This window comes from Prionailurus viverrinus, chromosome X, assembly GCF_022837055.1.
Source record: "Prionailurus viverrinus isolate Anna chromosome X, UM_Priviv_1.0, whole genome shotgun sequence".
Classification (NCBI taxonomy): domain Eukaryota; kingdom Metazoa; phylum Chordata; class Mammalia; order Carnivora; family Felidae; genus Prionailurus; species Prionailurus viverrinus.
The window spans coordinates 77387911-77409277 of NC_062579.1; the positions used below are offsets into that span (position 1 = coordinate 77387911).

The window sequence follows — 21367 nt, forward strand, 5'->3', positions numbered from 1 at the left end:
TTACATTTGCAAAGATTCAGATTCCATAACCTCTGGCATCTCGTCCAGTGTTTATCCTCCAATATGTATGTCCTATTATATATCCCTTGTATAGCCACCCATAGCCAATCTCAGTTGACTAAATCCACTGTTCTGGCTTACAATAAAAGTGCCAAGACAATAATTTTCACTGAGATTATCTTCTCAATTAACTTCCACCTAAATTAGGACACAAATGTACCTGAAAATCTATTTCTATCTATATTTGAATACTTTCCTTTTGGTGTGACTTCTCATAATTAGTTTCCTTTTTACTTATTTTTTATTGATTTACATATATCTATTTACATGTAATTTTTTATTTTAATTCGTTTCATTTGTTATTTTGCAAAATATGTTGATCATCTCTTCCCTCGAAAAAAATCTAAAGTATGGAGGAACTTTTAAGTGATTGCTTTTGATTTGGCAACTAAAATAAACATTGTCTATTTCATAAGAAGAAAATATCATTGAAAGGAAAACGAGGCCGGAGCTACGGGCGCTTTTTCTGCCCGCGGTGTCTCAGATTCATTCTTAAGGAACTGAGAACTTAACCTCCCAAAATGTCAAAAAGACCATCTTATGCCCCACCTCCCACCCCAGCTCCTGCAACACAAATGCCCAGCACACCAGGGTTTGTGGGATACAATCCATACAGTCATCTCGCCTACAACAACTACAGGCTGGGAGGGAACCCGGGCACCAACAGCCGGGTCACGGCCTCCTCTGGTATTACGATTCCAAAACCCCCAAGCCACCAGATAAGCCGCTGATGCCCTACATGAGGTACAGCAGAAAGGTCTGGGACCAAGTAAAAGCTTCCAACCCCGACCTAAAGTTGTGGGAGATTGGCAAGATTATTGGTGGCATGTGGCGATATCTCACTGATGAAGAAAAACAAGAATATTTAAACGAATACGAAGCAGAAAAGATAGAGTACAATGAATCTATGAAGGCCTATCATAATTCCCCCGCATACCGTGCTTATATAAATGCAAAAAGTCATGCGGAAGCTGCTTTAGAGGAAGAAAGTCGACAGAGACAATCTCGCATGGAGAAAGGAGAACCTTACATGAGCATTCAGCCTGCTGAAGATCCAGATGGTTATGATGATGGCTTTTCAATGAAGCATACAGCCACTGCCCGTTTCCAGAGAAACCACCGCCTCATCAGTGAAATCCTTAGTGAGAGTGTGGTGCCAGACGTTCGGTCAGTTGTCACAACAGCTAGAATGCAGGTCCTCAAACGACAGGTCCAGTCCTTAATGGTTCATCAGCGAAAACTAGAAGCTGAACTTCTTCAAATAGAGGAGAGATACCAGGAAAAGAAGAGGAAATTCGTGGAAAGCACAGATTCATTTAACAATGAGTTTAAAACGTTGTGCAGTTTGAAAGTGGAAGTGGACATGGAAAAAATCGCCGCTGAAATTGTACAGGCAGACGAATAGGCTCGCAAAAAGCAGGAGGAAAGAGAAAAAGAGGCAGCGGAGCAAGCTGAACGCAGTCAGAGCAGCATGGTTCCTGAGGAAGAGCAAGCTGCCAGTAAGACCGAGGACAAGAAGGACGACGAGAGCGTCCCAATGGAGACAGAGGAGACACACCTTGAAGAAGCGACGGAGAGCCAACAGAATGGTGAAGAAGGCACATCTACTCCTGAGGACAAGGAGAGCGGGCAAGAGGGGGTAGACAGTATGGCTGAGGAAGGGACCAGTGATAGTAACACTGGCTCAGAGAGCAACAGTGCAACCGTGGAGGAACCACCAGCAGACCCCACACTGGAAGACGAGAAGAAAGAATAAATGTTGCCTTGTTTTATGTGTTCTAAACACTTTTTTAAATGAAAAAAAGATGTTTTTTGAGTTAAAAAAAAAGAAAATATCATTAATTGAAAATGTGTACTGATCTGAGAAATGTCTGTTGTTTCCAAAAAGTACTTTATACATTAGTCAAATAAATCTCAGTATTTGTAGGACTTATATAGTATTTTAGTTGTGTGCAAGATTTGCAATATAGCATAGGAAAGAATACTACACTTACGTGCTTATCAGAGACATATACTGAAGAGGAGATATGAGTTTCCTAACTTATCTGTAACAATGGTTAAATGAAAGTTTGTTAAGAGCAATTGAAGAATGCAGAATTATCCACTCATTAAAAATTTTAAAGCACTTGAACATTAGGATGTACACAATTATAAAAGAAGATTATAAATTATTTCCTTTTCAAAAATAAGAAGAAAAGTGTATGAGGGAAAATATGTAAATTTTATTGTAATAGTCCCCTTTGTTGGTATTTCTCAAAATATTTCTGGCCATCAACCCTTAAACGTTTCCATGATTATATATGACTAATATCACATCATCCATTTCTAATCAGAAATGTTTTCTAAGTCCGTAATCTCTTTCAAAATTCACCAGTTTCACCACAGAAATGATAGTGAATTTCAGTGCCACATTCTTTCATCTAAAATGTCCATCTTTCCTAGCCTAGTGGGCAGCTACTCATATTCTAAAAGCCCAGGCCAAATGTTATTCCCCCTGCAAAATCCTTACCAATCTTTCTCCCAGACAGAATTCATCCTTTCCTTAAACGTGCATTCATAGGTCTTTTTAGATACCTCTTTTAGACTTTACATCCCAGTGTATTATAATTATGTGTTGCATCAGTTAGGAATTGTTTCGGCTGTCATTAAGAAACCCATGATTTTTCTATCCCGTAAGAGAAATCCAAAGGTAGGCAGTTCAATATTGGTATGGTGGCTGGATGCTTTCATCTTTCTGCTATATTTTCCAAGCTCAAGCTCTGCCTTTGTAGCTTGAAGTTTCCTTAATGTAACAATATGGTTGCTCTATCTCCAGCCATCACATCCATGTCCTAGGCAAGGATAAATAAGAAGGTGATGCAAAATGGCCTCCCACCTTAGCAGCCTCATAAGCACCATCAATCTTCCTCTTCCCACCCCAGTGCATACATGTGCACACACACATATGCATGGACTCAATTATGAAGTTTCCTAGGAAGCCCAACCAATTTCTTCCACCTCCATACAATTGGCCTATATATAGTCACATGGGCTCCTCTATCTGGAAGGAAGGCTGAGAAATTACATTTCGCCCTATTTGAGTGTATAGCCACCCCCCAAAAAATCAGGTTTTGTCACTTAGAATGAGGAGATAGGATATGTGATAGACAACTAGCAATCTGCCACATTTTTCACTTTTTTTTTCTTTTTTACCATATCTGTTTCCTTATCTAGAATGTAAAATTTTGGAAGGTATAGAGTATGTCACATTCACTTTGTATTTCTAGAGTCTAGCACAGTACAAGACATTCAAGACAGTGGTTTACTGTTTATTTCCTTTACCTACAATATGAAGGGTTATTCTGTGTAATTTGCCTAGATAAAAAAAGATTCCATGTTTTATCACAATAATTTTTTGTGCTTTATGTTGACTTCATTGTGTCCTCAGTTATTTAAGAAAACAAAGCTTCTTCACCTATGTAAGGCTAAGGTTCTTGACAATCATGTTACCTTCTATGTTTATCTTTAAATGTTTTATTGTTCCCTTCATACGAATAGCCAAATAATGTTTCTTGGCACTAACTATTCTATTTTAAGTGCTCAAATCTCCTGATAAATTTTCATTTTTTTCTTTCCTAAAATTTAATCCTTAATGTTAAATGAAATAAAATAAATTTCAGGATATCTTTTGCATCTATAGTTATCCTTTGGCATTTCCCCAAGGGTCCCTGGACAATCAAAAACTTGTTCTTTCACCTTGTAAAAAGAGAGGTGCTAGAAACTGTTATGTTTATTCAGTGTTACTACTGATGATTCCATGGGAAAAGTTGTACAATTTGAAGAGATTCTCAGACTTCCCCAAGTTAAGTTTGCATGGGAAAAACATTATATTAATATAAAAATTTCAGAAATTATATGCTATATGGGAAATACATAGAGATTTCTCAATGCCCTCAGTCTCCATGATGTTTCTATTTATCAGAGTACTGGTAGTGCTTTGCCTGAGAATATTAAGCAACAGCAATATAGTGTTATCAGTTATAATTTCAGTTAGTGTTATAAACTTTTACTGGACCACAACTTACATCTTATGAATTTGAATCTAGCATCTCAAGGCCAGTGCTTTTTAATTGAGGATGCACATCAAACTTAATTATGGAGTTCCATTAAAATATAGTTTTTTGTACCTCTTCTAGCCTTAATGAATCTCTTTATTTGATATTGTTCATATTCTATCAACATGTTTCTCCCTGAATGTTTGATATATTCATAGTATAGAATGTACATTGTATCTCTGTATTACTATATGCTATATCTTAAGTTTTTTTCTTTATAAAAGTTATTTTCATTAATTTTTTTGTAAATCAGATGTAATATTCACTATCTTTGCTGAAAATAGGCTCAATAATTATCCTTACAGATATTTCGTCTATAACTTTGGGAATTGGCTTTGTTATTGGGACTGTCTCTGATATCATACATTTGGGCCCATTGGTTTGTCATCTAGCAAAAAGGATCAGCAGATAATTAAATTCAAGAAAGAAAAAAATTTAGGGGTCTCTGACTCAAGAACTGAAACCCTAAGTACTTTAGATGACTTCTGGATTTCTTTTTTCTCCCCTCAGCCCTCCTAAGTTCATGCTTTATAGGAGGTCTAGAAAGTAGAGCAAATCCTACATGCTGTGGTTCAGAGAATAGCAAGTAGTTTTGACAATGCTACTGCAACTGGCTGAATTGTATCCCCCTAATGATATTATTTCCACGTCATCATCCCTGGAACATGTGACTATTACTTAATATGGCAAAAGAGTGAATGTTACTGTAAATGGCAAACAAAAAAACATGTGAGTAAGAATTTTGAGAGAAGGACCTGATCCTGGATTATCTAGGTGGGCCCTAAATCCAAAGACAGGTGTCCTTATAAAAGTGAGGCAGAGGGAGATTTGACAGAGACAGAAGGTAATGTGAAGATGAAGGCTGAGATTGGAGTGATGGAGCTACAAGCCCAGTGCATCACCCAGAAGCTGGAAGAAGCAAGGAACATTTCATCTCTAGAGTTCCCAGAGCAAGTGTGGTCCTGACAGATTTTAGATTTCTAGACTCCAGAACTGTTGTGAGAATAAATGTCTTTCATTTTAAGCCACCATATTTACAGCAATTTGTTACAGCAGCCTTAGGAAACTAACATAGCCACCAAGACTATAGAACTTTTTTTTGAGTTTATTTATTTATTTTTTTGAGAGAGAGAGAGTGGGGGAGGGGCAGAGATAGAGAGGAAGAGAGACTATCCCAAGCAAGCTCCACACTGTCAGTGCAGGGCCTGATGCAGGGCTCGAACCCACAAACTGTGAGATTATGACCTGAGCTGAAATCAGGAATCAGATGCTTATTTGACTGAGCCATCCAGGCACTCCAAGACTATAGAACTTTTTGATCCAAAAGTTCATGAAATTGAACAGGTGGTGGTTCAGAATAGAGCTGCTTAGATATAAGACTGGTTTCTTGAGGAAGAGTGTGGGCAATTTTAACAGTAGAATTTTGTGTTTATATCCCTGAAGACCTCTCTGAGATATTTGATACTACTAAAAATACAGGAAATAAACCAAAAAGTCAGAAATTGCATAATTTGGAGAACAATCTCATACCTGCTTTGACAGACTCTTTCAATTGGGGCCGAGATCTATTCACTTGGTGTAATATGGGCACTTGGCTTTCCTAGCTGAGAAGTAGACCACAAATTGAACTGTGACAAATAATACATTCAAATTTCATTTTATCCGCAGGTTGTGTTGGTGATATTTGGGGAGCTGATTATTTATTTGTATGTGTGTGTGTATATATATATATATATATATATATGTGTGTATAATGTATATACACACACACACACAACTTTATATATCTAGATGTACATGTAGATACAGATACAAATATAGACATAGATACACACATACACATACATATACATCAATCACATGAAAAAATTACAAGGGTTAGACTATAGATCATTGGGTCAAGTCCAATATATTTCTATCCAAAAGTAACCAAAATGATAAAAATTGGTTGACAATTCTCAATCTTGTTCAGTCTCTCCACAACCCTCTTGGAGCCCATCAGCTCTCTGGGAGGTAAATTATGCATCTGAAGAAGGCAGATCACCTTGGAGTTTCTTTGCAGGCCCAAACCCTCACAGAAGGTAGGGAACTACTATATCTATGTTTTCAGAGAAACAGGAATTAGGAAAGATATTGGTGGAGAAAGGAAGGGAGAGATGAACTGGGTAAATTCGTTCAGACTAGATACACCCAAGGGACAATACAAATAAATTAAAGTGGGGCAAGGAGGGAGGATGCACAACAGTCATGAGCTCTTAATGGTTAAGAGCTTGGTAAAGATGTATTAATACATTATTACCATATATTTAAGTAAAAGTTATATACACAAGTGCACATACTCTGTTTACTGCTCTCAATATCTAATTAGTATTTCTCTACTGAGAAATATACTGGAGGGACTTCTTTTAAAGGAAAAACATTCTCTTAGACTCAAGCATTTATGTAAATTCTTTTAATAATATTTCTTAAATGTAAACAAATATAAAACTAAATAGAGACTCTGCTGTTCATAAAGCTCTTATACAAATTTAACACCAAAGGAAATTTAAAAGTTGTGCACAAATAAAAAATATTAATTCACTGTGGTACATGATATTTACTGAGACAAAACTGCTCTTAGAAACCTGAACATACTACTGAGTGGCCAGCGTGCGTTCTTGGCCTTTAACAGGCTTGTATGTGAGTCTTGTGAGGACTCAGCTTTCCCATCACTTTCCTTTTCCAAACTACCAGAAAATCTTCATCTGTATAGTCAGCCATGAAGTAAGAGGTACACCTAATTTATTTTCTCACTAGGCCATGACAATTAAAGTAGTATTGTTGCCAACTTGATTTTGAAAACAGGCTCAAATACATGTCCTAATTATGTGGCAGCTGTTAGTTACCATTCATCATCCAGACTCCAGGAAATGCTTAAAATTAAATGTAAAAGTAAAACATATTTGTAAAAACTTCACAGCTCTGTCATTAGACTCCAGTTTGAAAAACACTGTGCTATTATTACAGTATGTGTAAAAAATATATATGTTTAGACTATTTTGCTAGCTTCTTATTAATAGCTTCTGGTGCTATTACCTGAGTACCTACATTATTTTTTTAAGTTTATTTATTTTTGAGAACGAGAGAGTGGGGGAGGGGCAGAGAGAGAGAGAGAGAGAGAGAGAGAGAGAGAAAGAAAGAATCCCAGGCAGGCTCCACACTGTCAGCACAGAGCCCAACTCAGGGCTCAAACTCAACATCCCTGAGGTTATGACCTGAGCTGAAATCAAGAGTTGGATGCTCAATGGACTGAGCCACCCAGTTGCCCCTTGAGTACCTACATTATTATGCAGCTCTTGACTCCTGCTTCATTTGGACAATTAAGTCTCTTGTTTGTGGGGACTAAGCCATGGCCCATTCAGGCTCACTGGGAATGGTGCTTTGGAGACCACAAGTCAACCCATTATCACCCTCACATGCATGATTTTTAAATTAAATGAAAGAAGACAGGCACACTCAACAGTCAGGTAACCAAATAACTGAAGCAAGACAATATAAAATTTTAAAGGAGTGGTTCAGTTGTTTTCATTTTAAGTTGCATTGGTGGACGTGGCACAAGAAAGACTGTTTGGGGCTTGTGTGTGACAACTACCTATTTCCCCAACTTCTTTTCTCCTTTCCTTCTTTTTGGGTTCTTTCACCTTTCCTCTTTCTTCCACCTACTTTAGTTTTACTTTTCCCCCAGAGTTCAATGTAATGAGTTTTTCCATAAAGCTAAATATATTTAATGTTTTTTTTCAATATATGAAATTTATTGTCTAATTGGTTTCCATACAACACCCAGTGCTCATCCCCAAAGGTGCCCTCCTCAATACCCATCACCCACCCTCCCCTCCCTCCTACCCCCCATCAACCCTCAGTGTTTTTTTTATTAAGAGATTATGCCTTTATCATTTTTATATGAAAATGTGCTTCCTTTTATAAAATAGAGTTTAGGGGCGCCTGGGTGGCTCAGTCGGTTGAGCATCTGACTTGGCTGGGGTCATGATCTCCCGGTTCGTGAGTTCGTGAGCGTTGGGCTGTGTCTGAGCTAACAGCTCAGAGCCTGGAGACTGCTTCAGATTCTATGGCTCCTTCTCTCTGCCCCACCCCTGCTTGCTCTCTCTCTCTTTCAAAATTGAATACACATAAATAAAATAAAATAAAATAAAATAAAATAAAATAAAATAAAATAAAAATGTCTTCATTTGGCAAAATAAGAAATTGGCAATCTTGTGTTTTCCACTGAATATTAAAAAAAAAAATGTTAACATGTCCAAGATCAGCACCCACTTGTCTGGAAAACAGAGAAAAGAGACAGGGAGAAAGAATGGTATGTGATATCTAATAAGTTGACTTAAGTTGAACAAGTTAAGCGCCATAATATACTTTCTACTGGAGCAGGAATATGTAAGACTCATTTGGGAGTCAGGGAAGGCTTCACAGAGGAGGTAACATTTGAGCTGGGGCTTTAAGGATTAGCAGGGGGAGAAAAGGCAGGGCATTCCAAGCAGCATGCATAATGCAAGCAAGAGCACAGAGCACAAAAGAGCACTACGTGTCCAGCAGCTCTGAGTAGCCTGGTGACTGTTGTGTAGAGTTCTCAGGGTTAGAAGATCAGGGGTGAGGCAGGGACTATTTTTTCCTTCTTGGCCCATTTTCCCTATAGCTCATTGCACAGTGCTGGGCACACACTGCAGGGACTCACTATAAATACTTATTGAATTGGGACAGGGTGGTCAAGTACGCTGGGAACCAGGACATCTGGATTCTTTCTCACGCACTCTCAGTGTGACCTTGGCCAAGTCCGTTTTCTCAGGGCCGCTGCTTGCTGCTTAGTAATCAGCCCTGGGTGAGAAAACGGAGGTGGTTGGCCTGAAGTGCCGGGCCTTTCCAGCGCCTGGAATCCCTGATTCCACGCGTCGAGGGCGGGGCGGGCGGAGGTTCAGTTCCTCCTCCGCTCCAGCAGGGGGCGCAGGAAGCGACTTCCCGCCGCCCCTCTCTTCCCGGCGGGCGCCAGGCGGATAGCAGGAGTAGCGAGCTGCGAGCGCAGTGGGCGGGACGGACGGCGGTGGCTCTGTGCTGCGCTACGCTTACTGGGCTGGGCCGGGCAACGGCGGTGACGGAGACGGCTGCAGAGGCCGAGGCGCTGACCGGGTCGTCAGCCGCTTGCTGTGGTCTCTAGCAGCCTCTTCGCGCGGCCAGCATTCCCCGGGCGGCGTGTGGCCGTGGCGCTCAGCCTGCTAGTGAGCTGCGGTGGGCACACCCTGGCGCAGCGGCGGCAGACAGGTTAGAGTGGGGGAAGGGGCAGGCGCGGGAGACGCTTGGGGCTAGAAAGGGAGCCCGAAGTCAGGCAGTCTCCAGCCATGTCCGACGAGACGTCGGCCACCACTTCGTATGAGAAGTTTCTAACCCCCGAGGAACCCTTCCCCCTTCTGGGACCCCCTCGCGGGGTGGGCACCTGCCCGAGCGAGGAGCCAGGTTGCCTGGACATCAGCGACTTTGGCTGCCAGCTGTCCTCTTGTCATCGCACCGATCCACTCCACCGCTTTCACACCAACAGGTACGAACTGCCGCTGAGGGCAGGGGCGAACTGCTCACACCCCTGCCTTAAGCTGGAGAACGCCAGGTCCCTCCGGTGCCTGGATGTCCACCTCGGGTCTGCGCTTCCTTTCCTCCCCTCCCCCACCTTCCTCCGACCAGCGCTCATTCCCTGGCTCCTTCCCTCTCCCCCTCCCTATGTTCACCCCCTGCCCTCCGATTTTCCTTTCTGCTGGCATTTTACTCGCTCTCTTTTCCGATTCTTCTGACCACAGCGACTCCTCCCTTTCCCTTCTTGCCTCATCTGTACCTTGAGAATTCCAAATCCCCACCCACGATTTTAAGATGCATCCCTGTTTCCATCCACCTGAAAAAGTTTAACCCCTTCCATCTCCCATACACTCTAGAGTAGATTTCGGATGACTCAAAGTCAATCTATGGATCTTTTGAAAAATGGCACTTTTAAAACTAGAATCTTCCCTTTCCCGATTTTTAGCCTGTCTCACAGCCCAGTTCCCACCCCCCCCCCCCATTTTTTTGGTGAAGCTCTAGAAAACCAGGCCATTCTTTTTTTCCTGTCCTTATGAACTTTTGCTTTACCACTTTAGGCCCTGCCAAAATGTATAAGCTTAGATCTGGAAGGTTCCTTCATGTAGCCTATCCCTTGGTTTGCTCCCCCAGTGGAGGGATGGAGCTACGCTTAGGATGGGCTTGCTTTTACAAATTTATTTAGAGGGTGCATCTCCTAACTGATTTTATTGGAAGGAAGATTGTTCTGGAGAATTCCATCACACAGGCATTTAAGTATTATACCAAATGTGGGGATTTAAAGATGTTGTACACAGAGGTCCAACCTTTAATAAAGGTGGATATTGGGAGATACATACCAAAGCCTGGGAGGGTGTGTGGGGAACAAGGGAGATGGAGAAGCGTTCAGCTATGGAAAATATTGGAGCTGACTTAAGAAGTCTAGTTCTGATTTCTGACCCACAACATGAGCATGAACATCCTCCCACATTTTGATGTCTTTTGCATACCCCATGCTTCTTAAATCAGTCTGCAGATTTACTGAGTACAAAGAGTGTATAAAACATGAGAAATGTATAGTCTGGAAACGTGTTACATTTGAAGAGTATCATCAGTATAACACATTTGAAAAGGAAGTGGTAGTAAATTTGTTACATCTTTTCCAAATCCTCATTACAAAACTGAGGAAACTGAGGCCCAGGAGGAAAGACTGAGTTCAAGGTCATAAAACTGAGTTAGGCAAAGCCAAGATTATTTCTTTGAAGTCAGTGATGAAACTTGGAACAGAACTAATGGCTCAAATGTTATAAATGGTTGTTACAGTTTCTTAGACGAACTCACAGAAGCCTATTTAACCCAAGATGTGATTATAACATGAATGTAATCTGTTTATGAAATCAAGTGTCTTAGGATTGTTTGCACTGGAAAATGATATAAAAGAATACTTTTGCACATATTTGGTATTTAAGTTTTTGCAGCATTGGAGCAAGTCATATACACAGGAAGTGAAATGATTTTAGAATTGGCCTGCTCTGATGATGAGGGAAAGGGAGTGGAGAAAGAGGCTGAGGGTAAGCACTGCCAAAACGGGTGGGGTGATGAGGAGTGAAACCAGGAGAATAATATATTTCTTACAGCTTGTTCTGTTCTTTCGCCTCCTCCCCATTTTTGTTCTTGTGTTTTTCTATTCCTTTTCTTAGAGACGGAAGTAAGGTCAAGGTTGTTTTCCAGAATGGGGCAGTTATGATAGAGGGAGAGGTTATGGTTCAGCCCCGTTTTTCTAAGTCAGACATTTTTCCTAGTTACTGCCTACTTTTCAGAAATCTCCATCTCATACCCTACTTTTCCAAAGGCTTGGAATGGCAGTACAGGTCTAATGTATTTTGCTCTGTACCCTTTCCAACAGAGATTAGGGCAAGCAGAATTAGCAATGTTTACATCCGATGATGTTTCTGCCCTAGGCTACCATTTATTTATTTATTTATTTATTTATTTATTTATTTATTTCTTAAATCTGTCTTCAGAAAGCCTTCTCTCCATTTATCCTCAACAAAACTGCCAAAGCATTATGTTTTATTTTTTTTTATTTTTTCAATATATGAAATTTATTGTCAAATTGGTTTCCACACAACACCCAGTGCTCATCCCAAAAGATACCCTCCTCAATACCCATCACCCACCCTCCCCTCCCTCCCACCCCCCATCAACCCTCAGTTTGTTCTCAGTTTTTAAGAGTCTCTTATGCTTTGGCTCTCTCCCACTCTAACCTCTTTTTTTCTTTTCCTTCCCCTCCCCCATGGGTTTCTGTTAAGTTTCTCAGGATCCATATAAGAGTGAAAACATATGGTATCTGTCTTTCTCTGTATGGCTTATTTCACTTAGCATCACACTCTCCAGTTCCATCCACGTTGCTACAAAGGGACATATTTCATTCTTTCTCATTGCCATGTAGTACTCCATTGTGTATATAAACCACAATTTCTTTATCCATTCATCAGTTGATGGACATTTAGGCTCTTTCCACAATTTGGCTATTGTTAAGAGTGCTGCTATAAACACTGGGGTACAAGTGCCCCTATGCATCAGTACTCCTTTATCCCTTGGGTAAATTCCTAGCAGTGCTATTGCTGGGTCATAGGGTAGTCTATTTTTAATTTTCTGAGGAACCTCCACACTGCTTTCCAGAGTGGCTGCACTAGTTTGCATTCCCACCAACAGTGCAAGAGGGTTCCCGTTTCTCCACATCCTCTCCAGCATCTATAGTCTCCTGATTTGTTCATTTTGGCCACTCTGAGTGGCGTGAGGTGATATCTGAGTGTGGTTTTGATTTGTATTTCCCTGATGAGGAGCGACGTTGAGCATCTTTTCATGTGCCTGTTGGCCATCCGGATGTCTTCTTAAATTTTTTTTTTTTTTTTTTTTTTTTTTAACGTTTATTTATTTTTGGGACAGAGAGACACAGAGCATGAACGGGGGAGGGGCAGAGAGAGAGGGAGACACAGAATCGGAAACAGGCTCCAGGCTCTGAGCCATCAGCCCAGAGCCTGATGCGGGGCTCAAACTCACGGACCGCGAGATCGTGACCTGGCTGAAGTCGGACGCTTAACCGACTGCGCCACCCAGGCGCCCCATGATTCGGATGTCTTCTTTAGAGAAGTGTCTATTCATGTTTTCTGCCCATTTCTTCACTGGGTTATTTGTTTTTCGGGTGTGGAGTTTGGTGAGTTCTTTATAGATTTTGGATACTAGCCCTTTGTCTGATATGTCATTTGCAAATATCTTTTCCCATTCCGTCGGTTGCTTTATAGTTTTGTTGGTTGTTTCCTTTGTTGTGCAGAAGCTTTTTATCTTCATAAGGACCCAATAGTTCATTTTTGCTGTTAATTCCCTTGCCTTTGGGGATGTGTCAAGTAAGAAATTGCTACAGCTGAGGTCAGAGAGGTCTTTTCCTGCTTTCTCCTCTAGGGTTTTGATGGTTTCCTGTCTCACATTCAGGTCCTTTATCCACTTTGAGTTTACTTTTGTGAATGGTGTGAGAAAGTGGTCTAGTTTCAACCTTCTGCATGTTGCTGTCCAGTTCTCCCAGCACCATTTGTTAAAGAGACTGTCTTTTTTCCATTGGATGTTCTTTCCTGCTTTGTCAGAGATGAGTTGGCCATACGTTTGTGGGTCTAGTTCTGGGGTTTCTATTCTATTCCATTGGTCTATGTGTCTGTTTTTGTGCCAATACCATGCTGTCTTGATGATGACAGCTTTGTAGTAGAGGCTAAAGTCTGGGATTGTGATGCCTCCCGCTTTGGTCTTCTTCTTCAAAATTCCTTTGGCTATTCGGGGCCTTTTGTGTTTCCATATGAATTTTAGGATTGCTTGTTCTAGCTTCGAGAAGAATGCTGGTGCAATGTTGATTGGGATTGCATTGAATGTGTAGATAGCCTTGGGTAGTATTGACATTTTGACAATATTTATTCTTCCAATCCATGAGCAGGGAATGTCTTTACATTTCTTTATATCTTCTTCAATTACCTTCATAAGTTTTCTATAGTTTTAAGCATACAGATCTTTGACATCTTTGGTTAGATTTATTCCTAGGTATTTTATGCTTCTTGGTGCAATTGTGAATGGGATCAGTTTCCTTATTTCTCTTTCTGTTGCTTCATTGTTAGTGTATAAGAATGCAACTGATTTCTGTACATTGATTTTGTATCCTGCAACTTTGCTAAATTCATGTATCAGTTCTAGGAGACTTTTGGTGGAGTCTATCGGATTTTCCATGTATAGTATCATGTCATCTGCAAAAAGCGAAAGCCTGACTTCATCTTTGCCAATTTTGATGCCTTTGATTTCCTTTTGTTGTCTGATTGATGATGCTAGAACTTCCAACACTATGTTAAACAACAGCAGTGAGAGTGGGTACCCCTGTCGTATTCCTGACCTCAGGGAAAAAGCTCTCAGTTTTTCCCCATTGAGGATGATGTTAGCTGTGGGCTTTTCATAAATGGCTTTTATGATGTTTAAGTATGTTCCTTCTATCCCGACTTTCTCAAGGGTTTTTATTAAGAAACGGTGCTGGATTTTGTCGAAGGCCTTTTCTGCATCGATTGACAGGATCATATGGTTCTTCTCTTTTCTTTTATTAATGTGATGTATCACGTTGATTGATTTGCGAATGTTGAACCAGCCCTGCATCCCAGGAATGAATCCCACTTGATCATGGTGAGTCATTCTTTTTATATGCTGTTGAATTCGATTTGCTAGTATCTTATTGAGAATTTTTGCATCCATATTCATCAGGGATATTGGCCTGTAGTTCTCTCTTTTTACTGGGTCTCTGTCTGGTTTAGGAATCAAAGTAATACTGGCTTCATAGAATGAGTCTGGAAGTTTTCCTTCCCTTTCTATTTCTTGGAATAGCTTGAGAAGGATAGGTATTATCTCTGCTTTAAATGTCTGGTAGAACTCCCCTGGGAAGCCATCTGGTCCTGGACTCTTATTTGTTGTGAGATTTTTGATAACCGATTCAATTTCTTCGTTGGTTATGGGTCTGTTCAAGCTTTCTATTTCCTCCTGATTGAGTTTTGGAAGCGTGTGGGTGTTTAGGAATTTGTCCATTTATTCCAGGTTGTCCAGTTTGTTGGCATATAATTTTTCATAGTATTCCCTGATAATTGTTTGTATCTCTGAGGGATTGGTTGTAATAATTCCATTTTCATTCATGATTTTATCTATTTGGGTCATCTCCCTTTTCTTTTTGAGAAGCCCGGCTAGAGGTTTGTCAATTTTGTTTATTTTTTCAAAAAACCAACTCTTGGTTTCGTTGATCTGCTCTACAGTTTTTTTAGATTCTATATTGTTTATTTCTGCTCTGATCTTTATTATTTCTCTTCTTCTGCTGGGTTTAGGCTGCCTTTGCTGTTCTGCTTCTATTTCCTTTAGGTGTGCTGTTAGATTTTGTATTTGGGATTTTTCTTGTTTGTTGAGATAGGCCTGGATTGCAATGTATTTTCCTCTCAGGACTGCCTTCGCTGCATCCCAAAGCGTTTGGATTGTTGTATTTTCATTTTCATTTGTTTCCATATATTTTTTAATTTCTTCTGTAATTGCCTGGTTGACCCATTCATTCTTCAGTAGGGTGTTCTTTAACCTCCATGCTTTTGGAGGTTTTCCAGACTTTTTCCTGTGGTTGATTTCAAGCTTCATGGCATTGTGGTCTGAAAGTATGCATGGTATAATTTCAATTCTTGTATACTTATGAAGGGCTGTTTTGTGACCCAGTATATGATCTATCTTGGAGAATGTTCCATGTGCACTCGAGAAGAAAGTATATTCTCTTGCCTTGGGGTGCAGAGTTCTAAATATATCTGTCAAGTCCATCTGATCCAATGTGTCATTCAGGGCCCTTGTTTCTTTATTGACCGTGTATCTAGATGATCTATCCATTTCTGTAAGTGGGGTGTTAAAGTCCCCTGCAATTACCACATTCTTATCAATAAGGTTGCTTATGTTTATGAGTAATTGTTTTATATATTTGGGGGCTCCGGTATTCGGCGCATAGACATTTATAATTGTTAGCTCTTCCTGATGGATAGACCCTGTAACTATTATATAATGCCCTTCTTCATCTCTTGTTACAGCCTTTAATTTAAAGTCTAGTTTGTCTGATATAAGTGTGGCTACTCCAGCTTTCTTTTGGATTCCAGTAGCATGATAAATAGTTCTCCATCCCCTCACTCTCAATCTAAAGGTGTCCTCAGATCTAAAATGAGTCTCTTGTAGACAGCAAATAGATGGGTCTTGTTTTTTTATCCATTCTGATACCCTATGTCTTTTGGTTGGCGCATTTAATCCATTTACATTCAGTGTTATTATAGAAAGATACGGGTTTAGAGTCATGGTGATGTCTGTATGTTTTATGCTTGTAGCGATGTCTCTGGTACTTTGTCTCACAGGATCCCCCTTAGGATCTCTTGTAGGGCTGGTTTAGTGGTGACAAATTCCTTCAGTTTTTGTTTGGGAAGACCTTTATCTCTCCTTCTATTCTAAATGACAGACCTGCTGGATAAAGGATTCTTGGCTGCATATTTTTTCTGTTCAATTCATTGAAGATTTCGTGCCAATCCTTTCTGGCCTGCCAAGTTTCAAAAGAGAGATCAGTCACGAGTCTTATAGGTCTCCCTTTATAAGTTAGGGCACATTTATCCCTTGCTGCTTTCGGAATTTTCTCTTTATCCTTGTATTTTGCCAGTTTGACTATGATATGTCGTGCAGAAGATCAATTCAAGTTACGTCTGAAGGGAGTTCTCTGTGCCTCATGGATTTCAATGCCTTTTTCCTTCCCCATATCCGGGAAGTTCTCAGCTATTATTTCTTCAAGTACACCTTCAGCACCTTTCCTTCTCTCTTCCTCCTCTGGGATACCAATTATGCGTATATTTTTTCTTTTTAGTGTGTCACTTAGTTCTCTAATTTTCCCCTCATACTCCTGGATTTTTTTTATCTCTCTTTTTCTCAGCTTCCTCTTTTTCCATAACTTTATCTTCTAGTTCACTTATTCTCTCCTCTGCCTCTTCAGTCCGAGCTGTCGTGGTTTCCATTTTGTTTTGCATTTCGTTTAAAGCATTTTTCAGCTCCTCCTGACTGTTCCTTAGTCCCTTGATCTCTGTAGCAAGAGATTCTCTGCTGTCCTCTATACTGTTTTCAAGCCCAGCGATTAATTTTATGACTATTATTCTAAATTCACTTTCTGTTATATTATTTAAATCTTTTTTGATCAGTTCATTAGCTGTTGTTATTTCCTGGAGATTCTTCTGAGGGGAATTCTTCCGTTAGTTAGTTAGTTAGGCAGGTGTAGGTGGAATCTAAGTGATCAGCAGGATGCGGCGTGAACCCAGCGTCCTCCTAAGCCACCATCTTCCCCACACACCCCCCTGGCTACCTTTTAAATCTTTTCTCATTTTGGACTCTTCTGCCTTCCTACCCCTCCTCAAGATGGCATTTGAGAGGACCATATACTTCCAGTCAGTTCTTCTCAGAGAGAAGCAAACAGCTAAGTCATGTATGTAGGCAAAGTTTAGTTTACAGAATTCTTTTATTTTGAATTTGCATGTGTCACTTTTTTTCTTCACATCACCAGTTCAAGCAGCAATTCAAAACAGATATGAATAGTTGAGTACTGATGTTCTGCTTTGGGTTTAGTCATTATAAAACACATTTTATTGGAAATAAAAAGCTTGTCAGTTGTCAGATACTTCATTTACGTTTATTTTGCTTCTTCCTTGTTACCTGATGAGAAAACTGTGGAGATTGTTTGATATCGTTGATAGTATCTGATGATGACAGTTTTGTGCCTGCTCATTTACCTGACTCTGGGCTATATTTGAAATCTTTGTTAGCCAAGGGATTCAAGGCACTATTATTTATTATCCCTAAGTTTGAATGTTTGTAGTGTTCATATTAGAGTCACCTGAGACTTCAAATGGCATGTCACTACTCTACATTCAGTGGAAAATTAAATGAACACAGCCACTTTCCTAAGAAATCACACTTTCCTGGGAGTATCTTTTAGGATTTTATGACTAAGTTGGGTTTGTCTGGAATTTTGCTTAGAATAAAATAAATTTTAAGAAACTTAATTATTAAGTTTAAATGTTAATACAGAATATATGTGGTGTTTATGACATTTTTCCTTGGTTTTGAGACAGTATTTTTCTGATGTAATTGTTGGCATTTGTCCATGGCACTCTCCACCATTATCAAAAAAGGATGTCATTTACAAAACTGAAAAAAAATTAAGATGATATTGGTTGGTCCTGGAATTAAATTGAAGGAGATTAATATGAACTACTCGATGTGTTATTCTCTTCATCTTTTAGTAGTACATCAGTACTTAGACATTGCACAATTGTGAAAAGCATGTGGGAGGACGGTGCCCCACTTTTGTACACCCTATTGGCAGAACAGGAAATGAACTATCGTATAAAGCAATTATTTGGTTATGTGATTACCCAGAAGAACCCCAATACTATTGTGTACATTTTGTACTCCCCACAGTTTCCCTATCTCAATATAGAATTAACAGTTGCAAAACAGCTGTAAGTTGCAGGTGGGAGAACCACACTCCGTGAAGTAACAGATTATAGAGGCAGGAGGGATTCAGTTTGGGGGCTTCTTGAGACAAGTTGAGAATGGGGATCGGGCTTGGGAGAACTATCCAGGCTAGAAGTGTGGATTTGGGAGCATTCAGAACAGAAATTCCAGTAGCGTCTTAGGAGTAGAACTGTGGGTTACAAAGGTTGAAAGAAGAAGGAACTTTTCAATTAATTTAGCAGGGAAGGGAAAGAGAGGAGATATAATAATTTGAAAAAAAGGTGAAGGTTTCTTCATTGTTGTTGTTTGCTTTGTTTAGTTTTTCTTTTCCAAGAATAGAGCTTTTAGCTCTTTAGGAGCAGCCCACAGGAAAGGGAGAAATTGAAAATGCAAGAGTGTGGGATGACAAGAGATGGATGGGTTGAACTCAGAAGCCCAAATGGAATAATTAACCTTAGACATGACATGGAATGTTTTTTGCTTCCGAGGCTGTGAAGAGGGTACCAAGACAGTTGAGATTGCTAGGAGGAGAGTTAGGAATTTGAGTGAGTAGAGTAGCTAGCAGGGTTGTATCACCTGCTCTTACTTGGGACCTTAATGGCCTGTGCTGCTCCAAAGGTGTAGCAGAGGTCAGGAGTGGCTGTATGGGGTTTTTGGCAGATAAGCCTTGCAGATAAATGTACTTGGCTTTACTTTTTTTTAATTAAAATTTGGACAGCAAGCCTTGTTATTAATCCATTGGGATTAATAAACTCCCAATAAACTTCATTGGGATTCTTTTCAACATTTTTCTTTTAAGATAGAAAGTCTCCTTTGTGAATAATTTTATGATTATAGCTAGGATCTTAGTATTAGGTAGCTTTCTCTTAGTGGAATAAGATGTAGGGGCTTTGCAGGTTTGAATAGTTCAGTGCTGACTGAGCACATGCACACAGTGGTCATTCATTACATATTTGAAATCACACTTAAATTTTTATTATAAAATCTCATTTTAGAAAATTGGCATATGCAAAACTGTAGGGATCACCTATGATCCCTTTCAGTAAAGAAAACAACTATCAACATTTTGATGTTGTTACTTTTAATATTCTTTTTATGTTCATATGTAATTTTTAAAAATCAGGATCAGGTTATATAAAATTTGTGACCGGGTTTTTGCACTTACATTGTGACTGTTTTCCTTTTTAAAAAATAGTCTGAAATATAAATTTATTGATTATAAAACACCATTATTTAGATATGTTATTTAATTATTCCCCATATTTGGGGACCATGTCTTTTCCCTTTATTGGCTATTATAAATGATATTGTTTGGACATGTTTGTACATACATTTTTTTCCAAATTTCTATTTGAGGAAGTGATAGATTCCTAGAGGGGCAATTACTGAGTCCAAAGGAATGAACTTCTTTGAAGCTCTTGATATATGTACAGTACCAAATTGCTTTTTAGGAAGATTATGCCAATTTAACACTCCCACCAGCAGTGGATAAAAAAGTACTATCTAGTTTGTTTTTGTTCACATTGCCTTAAAGTAATAATAAAGATAATATTTGGAAATTAGAAGATAATAGAATTTTTAAAAAATCTCTAGTAGTAAAAATACTAATTTTCTGTTTTGTAAATGATTGGTTTCAAGTATGAACCCACTTTTATTGCCACTGTTAATTACAAGAAAAAAGAGAAAAGGCTTCTAAGAATACCCAGAATCCTGTTAAATCTGTTATAAAGTCATGGACCTGGAAAATTGAGAAACATACTGATTTTGTCCTACGGTTAGAACACAAAACCAAGCAAATTCCTGACTGCCTTGTCAGTGATCCAAACATTAGATTATTAAATCTAGCATAGTTTTTTTAAAAAAGGAAAGCCATTATTACTCATGGAAGGAAACACATTTCTGCAGAATTTTTGCAAGCTCAAAAGGAATTCTCATTAAAAACAATTACCTAACAGCTTTTCCTACCACATAACACAGTACGTGGCACATAGAAGATGCTAGCTAAATGTTTGTTGAGTGGGTGAATGAAGGTTTTAAAAAGTCACATGCAATTTGAAGACACAAAAGAAAAAATAATTTGCCCAGAATACAGTATAGGTACTGGTTTACTAGGTCTAGGACAAATCTTGTGATTGCCATTTTATAGCTTTTATATTGCCTTATAAACTATATTAACTTGGTTAATTCTGCTAGGTTTGTTGATTTTTTGAAAAATGAGGATACTGCCTGCCTAGGAGGCGTGTGATGAATCTATGTAACATTACAGGGTATTCTAAGATTGTTAGATGAATTAGATTTTTGCCTATTTATAAAAGCTTGATGACATCTGTGTTTATATTTACTGAACTATAACAGTTTAGAGACTGTGTGTCTGTGTCTGTTTTGATGCTATAAAATTGTCAGATTGCCCAAATTTTGTAAATCAAGAACTTTGAAATTAAGATTAGTCGTACAAAGTGGGGAGGTAAAAAATGAAAAACACAATTCAAGAAATAATGGATTTAATGAGGGATGAGAAACAATCTTAAGTAAGTAACAGGCTTTTCTTCAGGAGGTAATTATTTCAGTATCTTATTGGTATCGGATGTACTAAATCATTATCTTAAGAATTAATTCCCTAGGCTACTGCCAAAGCAATGAAGATTACCTCCTTAATAGTATAAAGCTAGTGGAAATTTACAAAAGAAAGCAGACTTGTAGATTTTGAGACAAAAAAAAGTAACCCTGCAATAAATACCACAGACAAAATGTTAATGTTGCTAATGTATTAAGAACTCATAAAATCAATAAGGAAAACATTAACACATACAAAAACACTAGAGCAAAATAGTTAATAAATGTTTTAGAATTTGATCTTGCCAGTAATTAAAGAAATAAAAATTGATATAAAAATGTGTTTTTTTTCTATCATATAGGTAAAAATTTTGAAAATTCCACTGCTGTTAAGTTTGTGGTGAAATGAGCACTTTTTGTATACTGCTTTGGGGATTGTAAATTGGTGCAGCTTTTCAGAAAGGTCTTTGGCTAAGTATGATATGACCTTC

General features: G+C 38.9%; 2 protein-coding genes across 3 annotated transcripts in view; both read left to right on the plus strand.

Moving 5' to 3' along the window:
- Positions 1–497: 497 nt before the first annotated feature.
- LOC125157338 (SWI/SNF-related matrix-associated actin-dependent regulator of chromatin subfamily E member 1-like) lies at positions 498–6682 on the plus strand. Its single transcript, XM_047843947.1, is given in 3 exon segments — positions 498–768; positions 771–1835; positions 6670–6682. Coding segments are annotated over 2 exon segments (1233 nt in total). The 5' UTR covers positions 498–581; the 3' UTR covers positions 1817–1835; positions 6670–6682.
- Positions 6683–9222: 2540 nt separating this feature from the next.
- FAM199X (family with sequence similarity 199, X-linked) overlaps positions 9223–21367 on the plus strand; it is a 34924-nt gene continuing 22779 nt past the window's right edge. For both annotated transcript variants that reach the window (XM_047844499.1, XM_047844498.1), the window contains exon 1: positions 9223–9735. In XM_047844499.1, the coding sequence (XP_047700455.1) occupies positions 9539–9735 (197 nt within the window). In that variant the 5' untranslated portion in view covers positions 9223–9538. The remainder of the gene's footprint in view (positions 9736–21367) is intronic.